The 22,474-nt window shown below is 41.1% G+C and overlaps 1 protein-coding gene across 1 annotated transcript in view; it reads right to left on the bottom strand.

Annotated features, from left to right (window-relative positions):
- ERICH2 (glutamate rich 2) overlaps positions 1 to 19,650 on the bottom strand; it is a 33,555-nt gene extending 13,905 nt beyond the window's left edge. The window contains exons 1-4 of the mRNA XM_060178262.1: positions 19,396 to 19,650; positions 14,119 to 14,156; positions 6,807 to 6,955; positions 4,181 to 4,353 (exon numbers count right to left, since the gene is read on the bottom strand). Of these exons, the coding sequence (XP_060034245.1) occupies positions 4,181 to 4,353; positions 6,807 to 6,955; positions 14,119 to 14,147 (351 nt within the window). The 5' untranslated portion in view covers positions 14,148 to 14,156; positions 19,396 to 19,650. The remainder of the gene's footprint in view (positions 1 to 4,180; positions 4,354 to 6,806; positions 6,956 to 14,118; positions 14,157 to 19,395) is intronic.
- Positions 19,651 to 22,474: the final 2,824 nt, after the last annotated feature.

Below are 22,474 nucleotides of genomic sequence, written 5' to 3' on the forward strand. Positions count from 1 at the left end.
ATTTGGATATTACTGGTTGGTTTAACAAATGGGTAGCTTTAGACTAGATAAATAGAAAAAAGAGACTTCAGAAAAATATTTGGAAAATAATTAGACATTTTCAGACCTGATGAAAACTATAATCTTATAGATCTAAGAGTCTTAATGAAACACATTGAAACACATCATAAGCAAATTGCCACAAATACTACCTATGAAAAAACTTCTTTGATTCCCCAGAGCCTTGCCCCACTAGGCAAAGAGAGAGACAAGCTGGGAGTATGGATTGACCTGTGAAAGCTCATGTTCAGCGGGGAAGCAATTACAGAAGCCAGACCTTCCGCCTTCTGCACCCCACAATGACCTTGGGTCCATACTCCCAGAGGGATAAAGAATAGGAAAGCTATCAGGGGAGGGAATGAGATACGGAGTTCTGGTGGTGGGAATTGTGTGGAGTTGCATCTCTCCTATCCTATGGTTCTGTCAGTGTTTCCTTTTTATAAATAAAATTAAATAAAAATTTAAAAAATAAGAATAAATTAAAAAGTTAAGGACCAATAAAATATATATGAATACTAATGAATAAAGACAGAAACAGTAGACTTCTTGTCTGAAACTAGACAGACCTTATTAAGACTTTTCAAACTGATGAATAAAAGAATTAAGTTTAAAAAAAAAACTTTTCAAAATACTAGAAAAAAAACCTGGCAATCTATTACTCCAGTTAACATACTCTTTAAAAATGAGGGTAACAGGGGCTGGGCGGTAGTGCACCCTGTTAAGTGCAAACATTACCACACAAATGGACATGGGTTCCACATTCTGAAGGGAGCTGGGACAACCTACACTGTAACATGAGGTCACATGAGGAAGACTGGTCCTGGAATGAATGCAACCTAAAATGTTCCCAGCTGTGACCTGGACTGTGAGCTCAGAGTGTCAGGGACTCAGAGGTTACACAGACTCTTGTGCTAAATATGAATATCTATATTCACATTTATATTAGGTAAGATCATTTGGGTTAAAAGTTAATGGTATTTATATACTTTCTTCAAAATTGGAAGCTACTCTCTGCCCTGATGCAGCTTTCTAGTCTTATTCTCAACTCTGACACCATCTTCCCAGACAATACTCTTAGCCCATCTGCATATTTGCTACTGGGCTCAGAAAAAATGACTAAAGCCATGGGCCTCTTGGGAAATATCTAAGATGGACTTCCTAGCTTCTTCTCACACCAAGACCCTTAGTTCCATCGGCTCTATTCTTACCTTTGGGTTCCTGATTACTGAACAACTTTTCCTGCTCTATAACTTACTGGTTTCTCGGCCACCGAGTTGCAGGCACTACCATGACACCATCCTGACTTCCCTGGGCAGACAACCTCACCACTGTATCCTGGGACCCCACCTCCCATGAGCCCTACCCAACTAGGGAAAGACAGACACAGGCTGGGGCTATGGATTGACTTGCCAACATCTGTGTTCAGTGGAGAAGCAATTACAGAAGCCTGACTTCCCACTGTCTGCACCCTATAAAGACTTTTGGTCCATACTCCCAGAAAGGGATAAAGAACAGGGAAGCTTGCAATGGAGCTAATGGTGGTGGGAACTGTACAGAATTGTACTTTTCTTATCCTACAATCTTGTTAATTATGATTAAATCACTAATAAAATATTTTTATTTATTATTTATTCCCTTTTGTTGCCCTTGTTGTTTTATTGTTATAGTTATGATTGATGTCGTTGTTGGATAGGACAGAGAGAAATTGAGGGAGGAGGGGAAGACAGAGAGGGGGAGAGAAAGACAGACACCTGCAGACCTGCTTCACCAATTGTGAAGCGACTCCCCTGCAGGTGGGGAGCTGGGGCTTTGAACTGGGGTCCTTATGCCGGTCCTTGTGCTTGGCACCATGTGCGCTTAACCCGCTGCACTACCACCCGACTCCTTATAAAAATATGTTTAAAAATGAACACAAAAAGACATGGGTTCAAGCCTCCACACCCCATCTCCAGGGGAGACTCGTCTTATCTGCAGGTGTCTTTCTTTCTTTTCCCTTTCCTCTATTTCTCTCTGTCCTATCCAATAAAAAATGGAAAGAAAAAAAAAAGGTGGCCGCTGGATTCATAGTACTGGTAATGAACCCAACAATAACCCTGGTGGCAATAAATAAATAAATTATTAAAAATGGATTTTTTTCAGACAAATAAACTGCGAGAGCTTACTGCCAACATAATTTTATTATGATAAATGCTAAATTATTAAAAAATAAAGTAAAACATCAGGTAGAAATTTGGACCTACACATAGAACTACATCTCAAAACTACTTCCTTTTATTGAAAAAGATAACATTTAATTTTAAAAGATTCATTTTTTTTTTCATTTTATATGAGGTAGAAAAAGTTTCCTATGAACGAGAACAGCCAGAGCAGCACTCTGTTATCTGTCCCCCTGGAGATCAAGTCAGAAGCCTAAGATGCAACTCCGCAACTTTCCCAGTTATTTCCCTAGCTGCAAAAATATATTAACATTTAAATAACATGTGCAATACAAATGCGAACAATGTATTGAACATATACTACATGTGTAGGGGCCAGGTAGCACCAGGTTGAGTGCACATGTTAATAGGCTCAAGGATCTGGGTTCAAGCCCCTGGTTCACACCTGCAGGGGGAAAGCCTCCCAAGTGATGGAGCAGTGCTGCAGGTTACTATATCTTAAATGAATAAATGAATAAGTAAAAACCATGCTTTAATAAAAAGACTTTCTTGTATAAATAAAAACTGATAATACAAAGAATGATAAAGTGGAAATGAAAATGTATTACCAGTTTTTAAAACATACAGGTTATATAATATTAAAAGCAGATTGTCATGTCAAAATAAATGAGAAAAAATTTTTTTTTTTGCCTCCAGCGTTATCTCTGGGGATTGGTGCTGGCACTATGAATCCACTGTTCCTGGTGGGCATTTTTTCCCCATTTTATTAGATAGTACAGAAAGAAATTGAGAGGGGAGGGGAGATAGAGAGGGAGAAAGATAGACATCTGCAGACCTGCTTTACCAGTCATGAAGTTTTCCTCACTGCAGGTGGGGGGAAAGGGTTGGGGGGTTTGAACCCTGGTCCTTATGTACTGTAATGTGTGCACTCCACCAGGTGTGCCACCATCAGCCTCTACTTCATTCATTATAAATTGCATTGCAAAAATTATATGTGCCTGTTAGCTCTCAAGGGTAAGGCTGTGTCTTTCTAATTTTTTTGTTTATTTATTTATTTTCCATTTTGTTGCCCTTGTTGTTTTTTATTGTTGTTGTAGTTATTGTTGTTGGTATTGATGTCGTTGTTGTTGGATAGGACAGAGCGAAGTGGAGAGAGGAGGGGAAGACAGAGGGGGGAGAGAAAAACAGACACCTGCAGACCTGCTTCACCACCTGTGAAGCGACTCCCCTGTAGGTGGGGAGCCAGGGGGCTTGAACCGGGATCCTTACGCTGGTGCCGGTCCTTGTTCTTTGTGCCACCTGCACTTAACCTGCTGTGCTACCACCTGACTCCCCATAAAAAACTTTATACCCAAACATATCTTATTCTTGCTTGCCTTATCAAAATACTGAATCTACTTTCACTTTTTAAATTATCTTTATTTACTGGATAGAGACAGCAAGAAATTGAGAGGAAGGGGGAGACAGAGAGGGAGAGAGAGACAAAGAGACACCTGCAGTATTGCTTCACCAGTTTTGAAGCTTCCCCTCTGCAGGTGGGACTGGAGGCTTGAACCTGGGTCCTTGTGCATCGTAATATTTGTGTTTAACCAGGTGCGCCACCACTGGGCCCCTTTCACTTAAAAAAATATTTTATTTTACATTTAAAATTTTTTTTTAATGAAATAGAGAAGCGTTGGAGGGAAAGAGAGCAGGAGAAACAGAGCAGTGCTTAAATCTGGCTTGTGGTGGAACTGGGGACTGAACCTGGCACCTCAGAGCCTCAGACATGAATATCTTTTGCATAACCATTGTGCTGTCTCCCTAAGCCCTATTTTCACTTTTAACCTGGTGACAGTTGTGAGATTAACAGCAAGTGAATACCTGTATGTGAGCAAAGATCTTTTTAACTACTTGAAACAACAACAAACTTCTATGCTACATATTATTTAGTTGTTTCAGTATCTTGAAATTTTCTAAAATTATAATGCGCATGCACAACTTACTTCAGCCATCAACTCTAACGGGGCACGAGTATCCTTGTTAGGGTTACTGTTTTCATCATTAGTGTCACTTTCAGCATCGTGTGCTAGTCCAAGCAGCTCATCATCATTATGCTTAAGGCAATATTCTTTATATTTCTCCGGCTCTTCAGTGACTGCATCCTTGCTTGATTCACCTAAAAGAGAATAATAAAGATTCAGAGGTTGAATTTTTTTAATGGCTACCCCTAAATTATAATGAAGTAAATATACCTGTTTACTATATGACTTCACTGTTCTGGAGACTACCCAACCCCCAGCCTCCACCCCCAATGACTAGATAACACATGTCATAAAGTAACCTAATTAAAAAAAAATAGTTTAACTGCCAAATGAGGGTCAGGGAGCGTTGTTATATAGAAGGCTTTCATGCCTGAGGCTCTGAGATTCCAGGTTCAACCTCTAACAAAATCATAAGCCCATGCTGAGAAGTGAGTGCTCTGGTACAAAATGAAAGTCAGAAGGCCCGTTCAGAAGGCCTGTGGTGGCGCACGCACCGGGGTAAGCACACAAGTGTAAAGTGCAAGGACTTGTGCTGGGATCCTGGTTCCAGCTCCACCCCCCCCCCCCCACCTGCAGGGGAGTTGCTTCACAAGTGGTAAAGCAGGTCTGCAAGTGTGTCTATCTTTCTCTCCTTCTCTCTGACCTAGCCAAAAAAAAAAAGAAAAAGAAAGAAAAAAGAAAAGAAAGAGGAGAAGAAGAGAGGAAATGAGGGCGGAAGAAAGAAGGGCAGCAAAATTGTGAAGTAAAGGAGGAAATATCCCAAACCAACCCAAAATACGAAGCTTTAAATATCTGTTAGTTTGGCTTGGTACTTAAATTTTTAAATAAAGGGAGTTGGGCGGTAGCACAATGGGTTAAGCGCAGGGTGGCACAAAGCACAAGGACTGGTGTAAGGATCCCAGTTCGAGCTCTGGTTCCCCACCTGCAGGGGAGTCGATTGACAGGCGGTGAAGCAGATCTGCAGGTGTCTTTCTCTCCCCCTCTCTGTCTTCCCCTCCCTCTCTCCATTTCTCTCTGTCCTATCCAACAACAATGACAACAATAATAACTACAACAATAAAAAATGAGCAACAAAATGGAATAAATAAAAAGAAACTAAAAAAATAAATAAAAAGAAGAAAAAAGAAAAAAAATTAAATAAAGTAGTGAGGTGAGTATTTTTTTATACTCATTCATAAAAGAATCTTGGGGGACAGGGGTTAAATAACCTGCCCAACTTCCCACCTCTAATTAAGTGGTAGATCTGAGTCAGTTTAGTTCTAAAGCTCATACTTTCTGCCAGGTCCCCTATGATATGAAATGTTTTATTTTACAAAAGAGCTCTGGTTTAGGGTGGTGTGGATGATTGAAACTGGGACTTTGAAGCCTCAGAAATGAGAGTGTCTTTGCATAACCATTATGCAACCTAGCCCCCACAAACTTATGAGAGATGTTTTACTGACCCATTGATCAGCAGCAATCCAATCATAGGTGACATTTCTTTATAATATAGCATTGTCCTATTTATTTATCTATTCATTCAGTGTGTATTTTCTATTTATTAGTTTTAATAATAAATGAAATGAGAATGTGAAATGTGAGCTTCATATGGGCAAGGGCCTTGCTGATTTGCTAATTATTGTACCTACAGCTTCTAAACCATTGTCTAGCATACAGTAACCATTGTTGAATAAATGAACCTTGCTAGTGAATTTGTGGATATCTGAAATCATCCTATTCATTATCCTTTTATATAATGTATACCCATGTATCTCATATCTATCTGCATGTCAGTTATAATTCAGTACACAAATTGGAAAGAATACTGATTCTTTAAAAAATTTTTTATATTTATTTTCCCTTTTGTTGCCCTTGTTGTTTTTCATTATTGTTGTAGTTATTATTGTTGTTGTTACTGATGTCATCGTTAGATTGGACAGAGAGAAATGGAGAGAGAATGGAAAGAGGGAAAGGGGGAGAGAAAGATAGACACCTGCAGGCCTGCTTCACTGCCTGTGAAGTGACTCCCCTGCAAGTGGGGAGCCGGAGGCTCGAACTGGGATCCTTATGCCGGTCCTTGCGCTTTGTGCCACCTGCGCTCAACCTGCTGCGCTACCATCCGACTCCCCAGAATACTGATTCTTATGACCTGTCTTGTAGTTTGAGTTATGGAGAAAGAGGACTGTGGCCAGATGGTGGCACACCTAGTTAAGTGCTCACATTACAGTGTGCAAGGAATCAAGTTCAAGCCCCTGGTCCCAACGTGCAAGGGGAAAGCTTCATGAGTGGTGAAGCAGGGCTGGAGGTATCTCTCTGTCTCTCTCTCTCCCTTTGTCCCCTCAATTTCTCTCCATCTCTATCCAATAATAGACAAACAAAATATTATTTTAAAAAAGCAACTACTTTAAAGTAAAGAGAGAGGACTAAATTAGAAGCTACAATTATTCAAAGCCAACTATACCTATTTATTTGAGAGCAGTTGTGAAAGGAATCTGAAGCATCACTCTGGCACATGTAATGTTCTGGCTAAATTTGGGACATCATGGGTCAAATCCAATGGTTTATCCACTATGCCAACTCCCAGGCTCATAAAACAAATATTAAATACCTGTGCTTTCTCTTAAGAAGGAAGATGACCAAAGCTTGGACTGTAGATTTGTTTCTGTATCTTTGTTTTCAATATTATTTGAAGACACTCTATTTTCAGTGTTCTTTAGAGAGACTTTATTCTCATTGTTTTTTGAAGTGATGTTCTTCCTAAATGTTAAAGGAGACAGTGAAAAAATACTTCCCTGTGTCATAATTTTGGTTAACATTTTATATGGCACGTATACAAATGCACACATTTAATATAAACCAATAATAAAATGGACATCTTTGTGGAAAAACATTAGAAGTAATTTCTATTGATTTGATAAAAATTGATTTCCGCCAGCCATATCATTGCCTAATGACTCAAAGAATCTTTTTTTTTTTTTTAGAGTTTTTAAACATCTAGCAAATGAGCTGTATGAATGTATTTGGCACATCTGATGATATGATACAATAAAACTAAGAAATACTTGTCTTCAACAATTTGTATGGCTTTGTATGTTAACTTTTTTTCAGCCACCAGGTTCCAGATGCTACCATGATGCCAACCGGACTTCCTTGGACAGGACGACCCCACCAATGTGTCCTGGAGCTCCACTTCCTCAGAGCCCTGCCCCACTAGGGAAAGAGAGAGACAGGCTGGGAGTATGGATTGACCTGCCAACCCCCATGTTCAGTGGGGAAGCAATTACAGAAGCCAGACCTTCCACCTTCTGCACCCCATGGTGACCCTGGGTCCACACTCCCAGAGGGATAAAGAACAGGAAAGCTATCAGGGGAGGGGATCGGATACCGAGCTCTGGTGGTAGGAATTGTACCCATCTTATCCTATGGTTTTGTCAGTATTTCCATTTTATAAATAAATAAATTTTTAAAAAAGAAATACTTGTTGAGGTTTTTTTAAGTTTTAAAAATATTTTTATATTTTTGCAAAACGCGCGCACGTGTGTGTGTGCGTGTGCGTGTGAGCGTGTGCGTGTGTGTGTGCATGAATGCAGAGTGGGGAGGGAGAGGAGAGAGACACTAGATCAATGCTTAGCTGAGACATTGGTGCTGGGACCTACAGGGCATCAGGGATGCAAATCCTGTGCTATAACACATTAAATTATTTCTTTACTTCTCTGTTTAAGTTTAAAAATCAATTCCTGCCATTGCTAAATTCTTACACTCAGGGGGAGTCTAACACTAAGACTACTCCTTGGCCAACATATGAAGTAGCCTACCTTTTCATTAAGTAGCAGAAATAAAAATGGGTCCCAGTCTAATTATCAATAGATTCCACACTGATAGGTTTCTTGGGTGGTACACTCTGTTTACAAAGAGAGGCACCATACTAATGAAAAAAAGAGGCCCAAGCCTTTACTTCTGGTGTCATGGTAACTTTTGTGTGGTGTCAGGGTCCAAACATGGGTCACACACATGGCAAGGCAAAAACCCTACCCAGTGAGATATTTCTCCAACTTATTTTTTCTTTAAGAACTTCTTAATATGTCTTTTTACCAAGTTTTTAAAAATCAACTTCTAAATCGCATAGGAAAATATAAAAAGATGTGAAAAATTAATTATTCCACAAAGTTATGTGAGCTCTGATTTTCTCCCTTTGAAATGTAAATTCAGAATACTGGTAGTTACACTAGTGGTTTTGTATAGTGATTTAACATATAGGTTGAATAGCTTAGTATTATAGTTTATAAAAACAGAACACACAAAAAATAGTACTACATCTAAATGCTATGGAAACAGTGGAATTGTCGCTTCTCTATTATGTACTGCTAATACAAAACCTATCTCTGAAAATGAAAAATGCAACACAAAATAAACTACATTTGTCCTTTGAGATTTTCCAATTTTTTTTTTTTTAAAGAATCCTACTGCCCTTGGCCCTGGTGCAGGATGGTGGAGGAGGAGCTAGGCAGGGGGTGAGAGTGTTTTGCAGAAAACTGAGAAATTTTACACGTGTACCAACAACTGTCAACTGTAAAGTACTAATCTCCCAATAAAAAGTTAAAGAAGCCTCTATATATGAAAAGCTAGTAAGTCACTAAGTATTCAGTTTCTCGCATAGAGATCCCAATTAATCCAAAGATTCCCACAAATTACTAGAATTTCTATACGCAGACCTCTACTCAGGAAAAAGAACTTTACTGCTCCTTCCCCTCCACTATTTTTTTTTTTTAGAAATTGTTACTGTGGTCCTGGTGGTGGCATAGTGGGTAAAGCACTGGGCTTTCAAGCATGAGGTTCTGAGTTCAATACCCAGCAGCACACAAACCATGGTGATTTCTGGTTCTTTCTCTCTTCCTTTCAATAAATAAAATTAAAAAATTTTCTTTTCCCTCTGTCCTCTTAGAATGACAATATTATTTTATTTAATCTGAGGTATTACTATAAGATAACATTGCTTAAGGTTGCTGTGGAAAAAACTCATAGATTTATTGAATTTCAAGCCCCTCCTGTGGATGCCTTAACATGATCAAATCGAATGCTTTCATGGGCCCTACAGGGCCTGTAGGCCAGATGTTTCACATCTTTGTCTTAGATATACTTAAAGAGGCTTATGTTGATGAGGTATAAAGTTTGCTTGTAAATACTGGTCTGTTCTTTAAAAAAATATTTTTTAAATTACTTTTATTTATTTCCTTTTGTTGCCCTTGTTTTATTGTTGTAGTTGTTACTAATGTCGTCATTGTTGGATAGGACAGAGAGAAATGGAGAAAGGAGGGGAAGGTAGAGGGGGAGAGAAAGACAGACACTTGCAGGCCTGCTTCACTGCTTGTAAAGTGACTCGCTTGCAAGTGGGGAGCCCGGGGCTCGAACCGGGATCCTTAAACCGGTCCTTGCACTTGAAGCCACATGCTCTTAACCCGCTGCGCTACCGTCCGACTCCCAATACCGGTCTGTTCTAAAGAGGTATACACATTAATATAAAAATGGGACTAAAGGGGACCAGGCAGTAACACAGTGGGTTAAGCACATACAGCACAAAGCACAAGGACCAGCATAGGGTGGGGAAGCAGGTCTGCAAGTGTCTTTTTCTCCCCGCCTCTGTCTTCCCCTCCTCTCTCCATTTCTCTCTGTCCTACCCAACAACAACGACAGCAATAACAACAACAATAATAACAGCAACAATGATAAACAACAAGGGCAACAAAAGGGAAAAGGTAGCCGCCAGGAGCAATGGATTCATAGAGCAGGCACTGAGGCCCAGCAATAACCCTGGAGGCTAAATAAATAAATAAATAAAATGAGTTAAAGAGAAGTTTTCCATTCACTTTAGAAAAGATAAAGCAGGGGCTGGGCAGTCGCAGTGGGTTAAGTGCACATGGTGTAAAGTTCAAGGACCAGCGTAAGGATCCTGGTTTGAGCCCCCAGCTCCCTACCTGCAGAGGCGTCGCTTCGCAAGTGGTGAAGCAGGTCTGCAGGTGTCTATCTCTCCCCCTCTCTGTCTTCCCCTCCTCTCTCCATTTCTCTCTGTCCTATCCAACAACAACAGCTATAACAACAATAACAACTACAGCGAGGACAACAAAATGGAAAAAATGGCCTCAGGGGCAGTGGATGGGTAGTGCAGGCACAGAGCCCCAGCAATAGCCCTGGAGGCAAAAAAGGAAAGCAGGAAAGGAAAAATGGGGTGGTAAGGCAGCGGGTTAAGCGCACGTGGCGCAAAGCGCAAGGACCTGGTGTAAGGGACCCCGTTCCAGCCCCCGACTCCCCGCTTCACAAGCGGTGAAGCAAGTCTTGCATGTGTCTATCTTTCTCTCCCCGTCTTCCCCTCCTCTGTCAATTTCTCTCTGTTCTATCTAACAATGACAACAACAATAAAACATGGGCAACAAAAGGGAATAAATAAATATGAAAAATAAAGAAAAAAAGAAAAGATAAAGTATATAATTAAAGAATAACTTAGTCACACAATTTTTTCAACTTCAGAGAGTTGAATGCTGTGAATTTGTCTTCCTATTCACATCTTCAATTGTGCTCAAAAGTTTGATCAGAAAACCCAGCAGACAGCCTGGAGAGAGTTTACTGGGCAGGGTAGGTACCTCATAGATGTGACCCAGGTTTAAACCCCAGCACCACACAAGAAGTGCTGCAGTATCTCTCCTTCCCTATCAGGATGAAAAAGCAGGACTGGGACATAGCATAATGGCTATGCATAAAGGCTTTCATACCTGAGTCTTCAAAGTTCCAGGTTCAACCCCCAGGACTACCACAAGCCAAACTAAGCAGTTTTCTGGTTAAAAATAAGATTAAATGAAAACTCAGCCTGGATTGGTGAAATCATGCATGAATGAAAACTATTTATAAAACAAAAACAAGAAACCCCATCAGATCAAAAGCTTAAGATCTATAAAATTTTGTCCAGCATTAAATATATATTTTACTTTTACTATGAGTTAAGTATCATTTGTTGGGCAGACTAAACCTTTTACATGGGGCTCACTGGGGTGGTGGTGAAAGGAAATATTAAACATGGGCTTTGTGTACAAGAAGTTCGAAACTTCTACTTGATAATTCCGCATACTTCTTGTAGTTCACACTAGTATGAAGAATTATCAGCCAGAATATTAAGGCCAAAAAAGAAAAAAAAATAGCCAACTAGTGGAGTATGGGGAAGATAGCTCAGCTAGTAGAGTGAAGAACTTGCGTGTCTGAAGCTATGGTGTCTTTTAAAAATACTTTTCTGGGGAGTCCAGCGGTAGCGCAGTGGGTTAAGCGCACATGGCGCAAAGCGCAAGGACCGGCACAAGGAATCCGGATTGAGCCCCCAGCTCCCCACCCGTAGGGGAGTCGCCTCACAGGCGGTCTATGTCATAGGTGTCTATGTTTCTCTTCCCCTCTCTGTCTCCCCCTCCTCGCTCCATTTCTCTCTGTCCTACCTAACAACAACATCTACAACAATGAAAAACAAGGGCAACAAAAAGGGAACAACAAATATAAAAAATTTTTTTTCTGAGTCTTTATTATTATTATTATTTATTATCATTATTATTTTTGCCACCAGGGTTATTGCTGGCGCTGGGTGCCTGCATGACAAATCCATTGTTCCCAGGGGCCATTGTTTTTCCTTCTTTTTTTGATAGGACAAAAAGAAATTGAGGGAGGGAAGGGGAGATGAAGGAGAGAGAGAGAATCACTTAAAAGTACTTGCTTCACCACTCATGAGGCTGTCCCCATGCAGGTGGGGAGTGGGGGCTCAAACTGGAGTCCTTGCACATGATAATGTCTATATTTAACCAGGTGCACCACTGCCCTGTCTCTGATATCTTTTTCACTTGAAACTTTCTCTTTTCTACAAAGGAAACCATGGAGCCAGCAGCAGGTATAAAGAATACAATGAGGAGGTCGGGAGGTAGCACAGCAAATTAAGCGCAGTTGGCGCAAAGTGCAACAACTAGAGTATGAATCCCAGTTCGAGCCCCCAGCTCCCCACCTGCAGGGGAGTCGCTTCACAAGCAGTAAAGCAGGTCTGCAGGTGTCTGTCTTTCTCTTCCCCTCTCTGTCTTCCCCTCCTCTCTCCATTTCTCTGTCCTATCCAACAACGACAATAATAACTACAACAACAACAACAACAAAAAAAACAAGGGCAACAAAAGGGAAAATAAATAAATAAATATAAATTTTTTTAATAAAAAAATAAAAAATAAAGAATATAATGGAAGTGACATTAGAAAAATCCAACAGAGTGCAGGTCACACTGTTCTCCAAGCATAAGTCCTTACTGATTTTCTGCTTTCCTTCCTGATCATTTCTCTCCTTTTTTTTTTTTTTCTCTTTTCCTTTCTAGGACTGGCCCTGTTTCCTTGAAGGAAAGCAAGTAAGGCAATCAAGGCGGCAGACTCCCACTCACCTTCCTGGCTCCACTAACAACCAACCTTCCTTCTCTCCCGCACCAAACAACTACCAAGCGAGATCTGAGCTCTTGACTCTGCAAGCAAACTGAAAGGAACAAGGGCATTTGTAGTTTAGCTTGTAAATAGTAGTTTGATAAGCAGATATAATGATTAATGAAACCAAGAGAAAAAATAGTCACTGTTTTTTTTTCAATTAAATTTTTTATTATCTTTTATTTACTTAATGGATAGACAGCCAGAAATTCAAAGGAAGGGGGAGAGAGAGGGAGAGAGACAGACACCTGCAGCCCTGCTTCACCACTTGTGAAGTTTTCCCGTGCAGGTGGGAACTGAGGGCTTGAACCCTGGTCCTTGTGCATTGTAACATGTGCACTCAACTAGGTGCGCTACAAATCAGCCCCTAAGTCACTCTGCATGTCTATTCTGGTCTACTCTGCATGACTTACTCCTCAAATCTAACTACTTCAGCATGTGGACTGTCCTTTGCTCCAGTCCCAATGCTGCTACGAACACCAGGGCTCACAGCAAAATAGTTAACTGTTTTCACTGGTGAGTTTAACGTCATTACTATTGAAAGTCATACTATATTTTCCTTAAATACTACAAAATTTTCCCCAGATTTAAAAGTTTGAAATGTGATAGGCTGTGTGTAAATCTGTATCTAAACATAATCAATGTAATAAAATTTAATGTAGGTATTTACTTAAAGGAGGTATTTACTTTTTCTGGTTATCTAACAATCTGAAATATAAACATAGATTCTCTGTCACTGATCTGTTGTATATTATACTCTCTTTAATATAAAACAACTATTTAGGTAGGCCAACTTAGCAATTGTTGAAGACTCTTTCCACAACGGTGTCCATTAATATGTTGATAACTGATCTCTACGAATGTGTTTTATCATTAACTTTCAAAGTGGAAATTTTCATGGAATGATAGAATTTGTCCAGGGTGTAGGAGATGGTTATATCAAGAGGGGTCCTGAGAAATTATCAGAATCATTATCTTGAAGAAAGCAAGTAATTTCTCTGAAATTGTGCCACATTTTAAAAAAACACCTGTCTCTTTAACTAGTTGAGGTTTAATTATTTCTCTTGGTAGTAATAATTCAGTTCATAGTAAATAATCTGAATCTTAAATACTCATTTCATGAGGTATTTTAAAAGAAATTGATTAAAAGGGAAATGGGAATGAACAATCAAAAGAACACGAGTAAAACGCAGAATATTTGGTGTTTAAATACTTAAAGTAAAATACTATACCTCTACCTTTTTATCAAAATTCATTTTTCATTTTAAATGTTCTTTTATATAGAAAATGATTACTTTGTCTAAAGCAAAAGTCAAAGTGCTAATTCATGCATTTCTGGCCTTTCGAAGTTAATTGGGTGACAAATGATTACATTATCTGGTTCTGATTATGTAAAAGACATGTGCTAGTCCAGCTGCCTCACCAGAGACATCATCTTACCCTGACACTGCTTCAGTGGGTTCAGTCATCACTTTTTTCTGAAAGAGAAAGAAAAAGAAGCTCAGTAAATTATCAGTAGTGCTGTTCTCAGTGGGTAGAAAGCCCTGGTTAATAAGTATTTAAATCCTTTTTTAAATTATTAAACATCAGCTATTTCTGTTACTCAAGAGTTATTACTTTTTATCTTTTTAAAAAATTTTATTATCTTTATTTATTTATTGGATAGAGGCAGCCAGAAATCGAGAGGGAAGGGGGAGATAGAGGAGAGAGACAGAGACACACCGGCAGCCCTGCTTCAACACTTGTGAAGCTTTTCCCCTACAGGTGGGGACCAGGGGTTCGAACCTGGGTCCTTGTGCACTGTAACATGTACACCCAATCAGGTGCGCCACCACCTGGCCCCTATTTAGATACCTTTAAAAAAATTATATTTATTTTGGGGCCGGGTGGTGGCACATCTGGTTGAGTACACATATTACAATGCAAAAGGATCCAGGTTCAAGCGCCCCAGCCCCACCTGCAGGGAGAAAGCTTTGTGAGTGGTGAAGCAGCTGCAGATGCCTGTCTCTCTCCCTCTCTATCACTCCCTCCCATCTTGATTTCTGGCTGTCTCTATCAAATAAATAAGTAAATAAAGATTTAGAAATATATATATACACACACATATATGTATATATATTTGGATAGAGACAAAAGAGAAATTGTGAGGGGAGGGGAAAAGAGAGACAGAAAGGACAGAGAGCCATCTGCATTTCTGCTTCACCACTACTGAAGCTTTTCCTCTGCAGGTGGGGTCCAGGATTTGGAACGTGAGTCCTTGCACACTGTAATGTGTGACCTTAACCAGGTGCACGACCACCTAGTCCCTTAGACAAAATTTTAATGACAAACATGTAATAAAGGACTGAATTCATAAGTCTTTTAACCATATTCAACCATTTCAGTAGGTCTAAAGCCAAACATGGGCTCCTCTGCATGGTGTTATAGGAAGTCAGGACATCATTTAGAATAAATAAATCAGGTTGGTAAAACAGCTTGCTCGAATAGCACTGCTGCGCTGGCATGCGTGTTGTATGGGCTCAAGATGTCCCCACTACATTGAAGGAAGCTGTGGTGCTGTGGTCTCGTTCACCCTCTCTGCCTCTCTACCACTATCAACATCAAGTAAGTGAGCGAATAAATCATTTACTCTTTGAATCAAATACTAGCAATCTACCATTCTTTTTTTTTACATTTTTGGTGTCTAAAATAGAATCAGAAACAAAAATTAGCATTGCTATTATTATTTTATCTTGAGGTGGTTGAAATCACTTATTCAGTTGTTACATAAGCATTTCTATGATCTAGGCTAGGTGTAGTTTTATACTAAAGACAATTATTTGAAAATAATATTGGCTCGATAAAAATTAAACTAAAGCATTCTAAAAAGGAGTTTAAATTCTCTTACCTTTATGTCATCTGTCTTGTCTATATAACTCCTGCAAAAAAGATTTTTTTCATGTCTTCATGTAGTCATATAAATTTAGAATATAATGAACTCAATTTCTCAGTTGCACTTGAATACATATGTTGTTTTTGTAATTAACAGTACTGTCACCACTGTAATAAGCAAAACCCATTATTTGATATAATAAACTGGATTTTTTTTTTAAGTGTAGAGAAATTAACCCTTCTTCTCCTCACTCCACATTTATGTTTATACTTATGGGCCAGCATGATAGCTCACTTGAATAGTGTGCTTCTTGCTTTGTCATGCACATGACCCAAGTCAGAGTCCAGTGATGCCTTTATGTCTTTGTCCTTCTATCTGAAAAAAAAATCAGCCTAGAGACTTAAGCTCCAGTGGTGACAAAAAAAAAAGTGTATTTTGCTACTAGAAAGATGATGTATAAGTTTTTAATTTTCTGATACATTTTTCTCTTCCATTGCGACTAAATAATGTATAAATATATAATTTAAAAAAAAAAACTACCATAGGGGCAGTGGCACACGAGGTAGAGTGCACAGGTTCAAGCCCTTTATCCCCAGCTGTGGAATCACTAGTGATGGAATAGTGCTGTAGGTGTTTATTTCTCTCTCCCTCACCTCTTCTATCTCTATCAGGAAAGAAAAGAAAAAAAGGGGGAGAGGGATGATGGCCACCAGGAGCTGTGGAGTTGTCAGTGTAGACATAGCCCGGTGACATCCCTGGTGGCAAAAAACAAACAAACAAACAAAAAGAAGTGGCCCACCTGTCACCTGGTTAAGCTCAAGGACCAGCGTTCCAATTTCCACTCCCTACTTACATGGGGACACTTCCTGAGCAAGTCTGCTCTCCCCACTCCTCTCAATTTATCTGTCCTATCAAGTAAAATTTTTAAAAAGGGTGGTCTGGGTGGTGGCACAGTGGATAAAGCACTGGATTCTCAACGATGAGATTCTGAGTTCAATTCCCAGCAGCACATGTACCAAAGTGATATCTTCTTCTTTCCCTCTCTCTGCTTATCTTCCTCATGAATAAATAAATACTTAAAAAAACATTTTTAAGGGAGTTGGGAGGTAGTGCAACGGGTTAAGCGCGAGCGCAAGGACCTGAGCAGGATCTCGGTTCGAGCCCCCGGCTTCCCACCTGCAGGGGAGTCCCTTCACAAGCGGTGAAGCAGGCCTGCAGGTGTCTACCTTTCTCTTCTCCTGTCTTCCTTTCCTCTCTCCATTTCTCTCTGTCTTATCCAACAATGACATACACCAGCTCATCTGTGCTATGTAAAATGCCTTTAAAAGATGTATTTAATAAAAACCAGAAATAAAAAGTATTCAATAATATTTACAATACAGTGTTTCTGTTTAAAGATCTAAAGGGGAGGGTGAGAGAAGGCCAGAACAGGGCTCCATTCTTGCATAAATTCCTGTGGCATGTGGCCTCAGGCATGCAGGATGGTGCTCTAATAAGCCATCTCCCCAGCCCCAATGTAGCATTTTAAAGAAAACATTTCAATAAATATATTTAGATTTTAACGTCTGACTTTATTCAAAGATGTATTTTAGAACATAATTCTAGATTCTTGTAAGTTCCTTTAAGCTGTCTTTTAATTCTTATAAAATACAGTGGTTGTTCTCCTGTTTCTAAGTTACCCTATACAAAACAACTTTCCTAAAACTTAGTCCTTTATGTATTTTAATACATTTCACTCTAATTACAAAGTCAAAAATCAACTCAAGGTTTTTTTTTTTTGATATATGAGAAGAGCCATATTTATTTTTTTAAATAAGCAGTAGTTTGTTAGTCTTTCTCTTCCAACCTTAACCAGTTTCAGAATCAGTAGTGAGGCTGCTATAAGGGTGCAACTAAAAGTAGTTTGATCACCATGTCCTCAAGCCTCACCTCTCCAGAGCCCTAGCCCACTAGGGAAAGAGAAATAGGCTGGGGCTATGGATGGACCTGCCAACATCCATGTCCAGTGGAGAAGCAATTACAGAAGCCAGACCTTCCACCTTCTGCACCTCATAAAGAATTTTGGTTCATACTCCCAGGGGAATACAGAATAGGGAAGCTTTCAATGGAGGGGATGGCACACGGAACTGGTGGTGGGAACTGTAAGGAATTGTTACTGCTATTATCTTACAATACTGTTAATCACTATTAAGTCACTAATGAAATTTTTTAAAAGGTAGTTGGAGTAGGGAAAAATCCACTGTTACTGTGATTTTATAAATTTCATCATTTCATGTACAGCTAAAGACTGGGCCTTAGAAACTATCAGAGCTCCTTGTATTACAGAACACAAATACAAAGCCTGAGGGAAATATGTCATCTGTCAAAATTCTACCGAAATGTTTATGATCCAGTAAGTTGTATCTAGTTAGTACCATTTTCAGGAAGAAAAAAAAATTAAAAAGAGGGGGGCTTAAAAGAAAAAACTTATTTTAAGCCTACTTTTTTTAAATTTTTTTATTTATTTATTTTTTATTTATTTATTTTTTTTATTTAAATTTTTAATTTAAGAAAGGATTAGTGAACAAAAGCATAAGGTAGGAGGGGTACAACTCCACACAATTCCCACCACCCAATCCCCATAACCCACCCTCTCCCATGATAGAGCCTACTTTTTTTTTAAGAGGGTAAGTAATGGGGAAAGTTTTTGGAAGCTAGAACTCTGCTGTCTTCATTGGGGAAGAAGATTGGAAGTGCAAGTCAGCGAGGATGGTGGTGTAGACACACACACACACACACACACACACACACACACACCTGGCGGGACCGCCCAGGTGTAGACACACACACAACACACACACACAAGTCGGCGAGTATGGTGGTGTAGACACACACACACACACACATACACACTCACACACACACCTGGCGGGACGCCCAGGTATCCTCCAAACCCACGCAGACACAAAAGCCTCCCCCAGCGTCCGCCCAGGTGTAGACACACATACAACACACACACAGACGTCAGAGAGGATGGTGGTGTAGACACACACACACACACACACACACACTTCTGTCGGGACCGCCCAGGTGTCCTCCAAACCCACGCAGACACAAAAGCCTCCAACACACACACACACACACACACACACACACACACACACACACACACACACACACACACCTGTTGGGACCGCCCAGGTGTCCTCCAAACCCAAACAGACACAAAAGCCTCCCCCTGCGTCCGCCCAGGTGTAGACACACACACACACACACACACACACACACACACACACACACGTCAGCGAGGATGGTGGTGTACACACACACACACACACACACACACACACACACGCACACACACACGTCAGTGACGATGGTGGTGTAGACACACACACACACACACACACACACACGCACACACACCTGTCGGGACCGCCCAGGTGTCCTCCAAACCCACGCAGACACAAAAGCCTCCAACACACACACACACACACACACACACACACACACACACACACACACACACACACACACACACACCTGTTGGGACCGCCCAGGTGTCCTCCAAACCCAAACAGACACAAAAGCCTCCCCCTGCGTCCGCCCAGGTGTAGACACACACACACACACACACACACGTCAGCGAGGATGGTGGTGTACACACACACACACACACACACACACACACACACACGCACAAACACACGTCAGTGACGATGGTGGTGTAGACACACACACACACACACACACGCACACACACCTGTCGGGACCGCCCAGGTGTCCTCCAAACCCACGCAGACACAAAAGCCTCCCCCCCAGCGTCCGACTGCCAGCGGAGCCGGCGGGGCCAGGCGGGCACCTACCTTCCCGCGCTGCGCCTCTGCCGCGGCTGCGCCCGGGGCGCCCGGCCTGGGGAGGGAGCGCAGCTACGGGCCGCGTCGTTCTGCGCGCGGGTAGCGGGGGGGAGTGAGCCGCAGTCGCCGCGCCGCGCCTTGCCAACTTGGGTCCGTCTCACATCTACTTTCCTGCGGGCGGACATCGTGGGCCCTTAGCGCGCTCAGCCCGCCTGGCGTTCCGAGCTATTGTTGCTGGAGACGCCGCGTCGCCATGGAGACAAGGCTGCAGCGGCCTGAGCCGGGAGGGCTGGGATGGAAAGGTGGGCGGGCGGGAGGACAGACAAACCCGCGGCGGGGTGAGCTCTGGGAGTGGATGGAGAAGAGCGGGCGGACTGCGTCCGAGTTGCGGGGAAGGGGGCGAGGCGGAGGCTGCGAGGGCCCGCGACCTACAAGTAGCCAAAGCGGGAAGGGGCGCAAGGGGCGCAGGACGACGTGGGGTGCGGGGCTGAGCAGCGGAGGGGCTGGCTCAGCCCGCGAGGGGGCGGGACGGGATCCTGGGCGGGTGGAAGGGGCCAGCCTCCGGCCTCAGTCAGCAAACCTTGAGAAGGAGTTGGTTGGGGGTAGGCTCACCCCCCCAATACGCACCAGAAAATTAAATTTAAACAGGTTGGAACACACAGATCTTATTTTTGGCTACGAAAAGGGCCTAGTGTCCTCTTTAGTGTTTTAATTATTTATTATTGGATAGAGACACAGAAATTGAGAGGGGAAGGAAAGGACATAGAAAATGAAAGAAACGGGCTGGGGCGGTAGCGCAGCGGGTTAAGCTTAAGGATCCCTGTTCAAGCCCCTGGCTCCTCACCTGCAGGTGTCTTTCTCTCTCCTCGCCTCTGTGTTTCTCTCTGTACTATCCAACAACAACAGCAGCAATAACAATAAGAAGATTTAGGGTTTTCTTGATGGTTTCTAGACGACCATTTTCTCTTAAATCAAGCTTTGGGTGACTAAAATCATTATCCCCTCTTCTTGCAACAGCTGGGGCCAGGTCCTGGATGTGAAATTGATCAGCTTTGAGTTTTACTGCTTAGTTTAGTCACTGAAGGGGTGGGGGGAAACACTTTAGAAAATTCTTACTTGGGTAGGTGTAGAGAACATAATGGCTATTCAAAGGGTTCTCCTGCCTGAGGCTCCAAAGTCCCAGGTTCAATCTTCTGTACCACCATAAACCAGAGCTAAGTAAGCAGTGCTCTGGTTAAAAAAAAAAAAAAAAAGAAAGGAAAAAAAAAGAAAGAAAGAACTGATATAGGGATGCAGAGGTTACACAGGCTTCTAAGCCGAATATGGGCCCCAGATCAAATCGATGGGGTTTATAGTTAACAATATGTATATACTTTCCCCATATTTTGGAGCTACTCTCTTCCCTGATCCAGGTTTCTAGTCCTTTTTCCAGCTATGACGCCATCTCACCAGACAGTAACCTGGGCCCACCTGCATATCTGATGTCAGGCTCAGGCAAAAACTAATAAAGTCATGGGGCCCTTGGAATAGACCTAAAGTAGACCTACTAGATTTTTCCAAAACAGAGACCCTCAAACCCGCATCTGCAATATTCTTGCCTTTATCTTCATGATTAGTCAATTCTGCTTTCTATCTTTAACTCTTTTTCATCCACCAGGTTCCAAATGATACCATGATGCCAACCAGACTTCCCTGGGCAGACAGCCCCACCATGTGTTCTGCTCCACTAGGGAGAGAGAGAGACAGGCTGGGAGTATGGATTGACCTGCCAATGCCCATGTTCACAATTACAGAAATGGGAGTCTGGTGGTAGTGAAGTCAGTTAAGTGCACATGGCACAAAGTAGAAGGACCAGACCGGTGTAAGAATCCCCGTTGAAGCCCCCCCACTACCTGGAGGGGAGTCACTTCACAGGCAGTGAAGCAGGTCTGCAGGTGTCTATCTTTCTCTACCCCTCTCTATCCTCCCCTCCTCTCTTCATTTCTCTCTGTCCTATCCAACAATGACAACAAGAATAACTACAACAGTAAAACAAGGGCAACAAAAGGGAATAAGTATTTAAAAAAAATTAAAAATTACAGAAATCAAACCTTTCACCTTCTGCACCCCATAATGATCCTAGGTGCATATTCCCAGAGGGATAAAGAATAGGGAAGCTATCAAGGGAGGGGATGGGATACAGAGTTCTGGTGATGGGAATTGTGTGGAAATGTACCCCTCTTACTCCTATAGTCTTGTCGGTGTTTCCAGTTTATAAATAAAAATTAATAAAAAAATAAATAAGGTGTGGGAGGTGGTGCAGTGGATAAAGCATTTGACTCTCAAGCATGAGGTCCTGTGTTCAATTTTTGCCAGACATGAGTGATGTCTGGTTCTTTCTCTTCCTATCCCTCTCATAAATAAATAAATACAGTATTTTTTTAAATCTTACTTGTCTTGTAAGCTTACCTTTTAAAAAGAAATTGTTTTTCTCCATTGAGATGTGAGCAGTTACAGGAATCAATTTGTTGCAAGGCAATGTGTTTTGAAGGAAGCTCATTTGTTTGAATTAAATCTGGATTCAAATTTAAGTAAGCACTTGAGAGGAAGTACAATTGGTATTTAACATCTGGAGTGAGATACCCTTTAGAATATATAGCTTGATCTTAAGCTTCACAAGATGAATAAAACTCTTACATGTAGAAGATGCTTAATAAATGGATATTGTTGTTGTAATTATTATTATTAAAATAGAACCAACTAAGCCATTTCAGGAACCAAGAGTATACAGACATTCAGTTGCATTGAAATTCAACCATCTGCTAACATACACTCTAAATATCTTTTGAGCTCTGGATGGTTGGAGACTACAGAAGGGGGGGGGAAGCCCATATGAAAGGTTTTTTTAAGACTCAAGTCGTTGAGAAATACATCACCTGTTTAATAAGGACATAGCAAAACATGACGTCTGTCTCAGGAACACCCTTATATAGCTGATAGAGTATGAAGAATTATTGTTCTAATAGGGTAATGTTTCTTGATACTTTTGAAAACACCAATTTTGATGAAGTTACTTAGTATTGATTTGAAAGAATTATAGTAAGTGAGA

Source organism: Erinaceus europaeus, chromosome 18, assembly GCF_950295315.1.
Source record: "Erinaceus europaeus chromosome 18, mEriEur2.1, whole genome shotgun sequence".
Classification (NCBI taxonomy): domain Eukaryota; kingdom Metazoa; phylum Chordata; class Mammalia; order Eulipotyphla; family Erinaceidae; genus Erinaceus; species Erinaceus europaeus.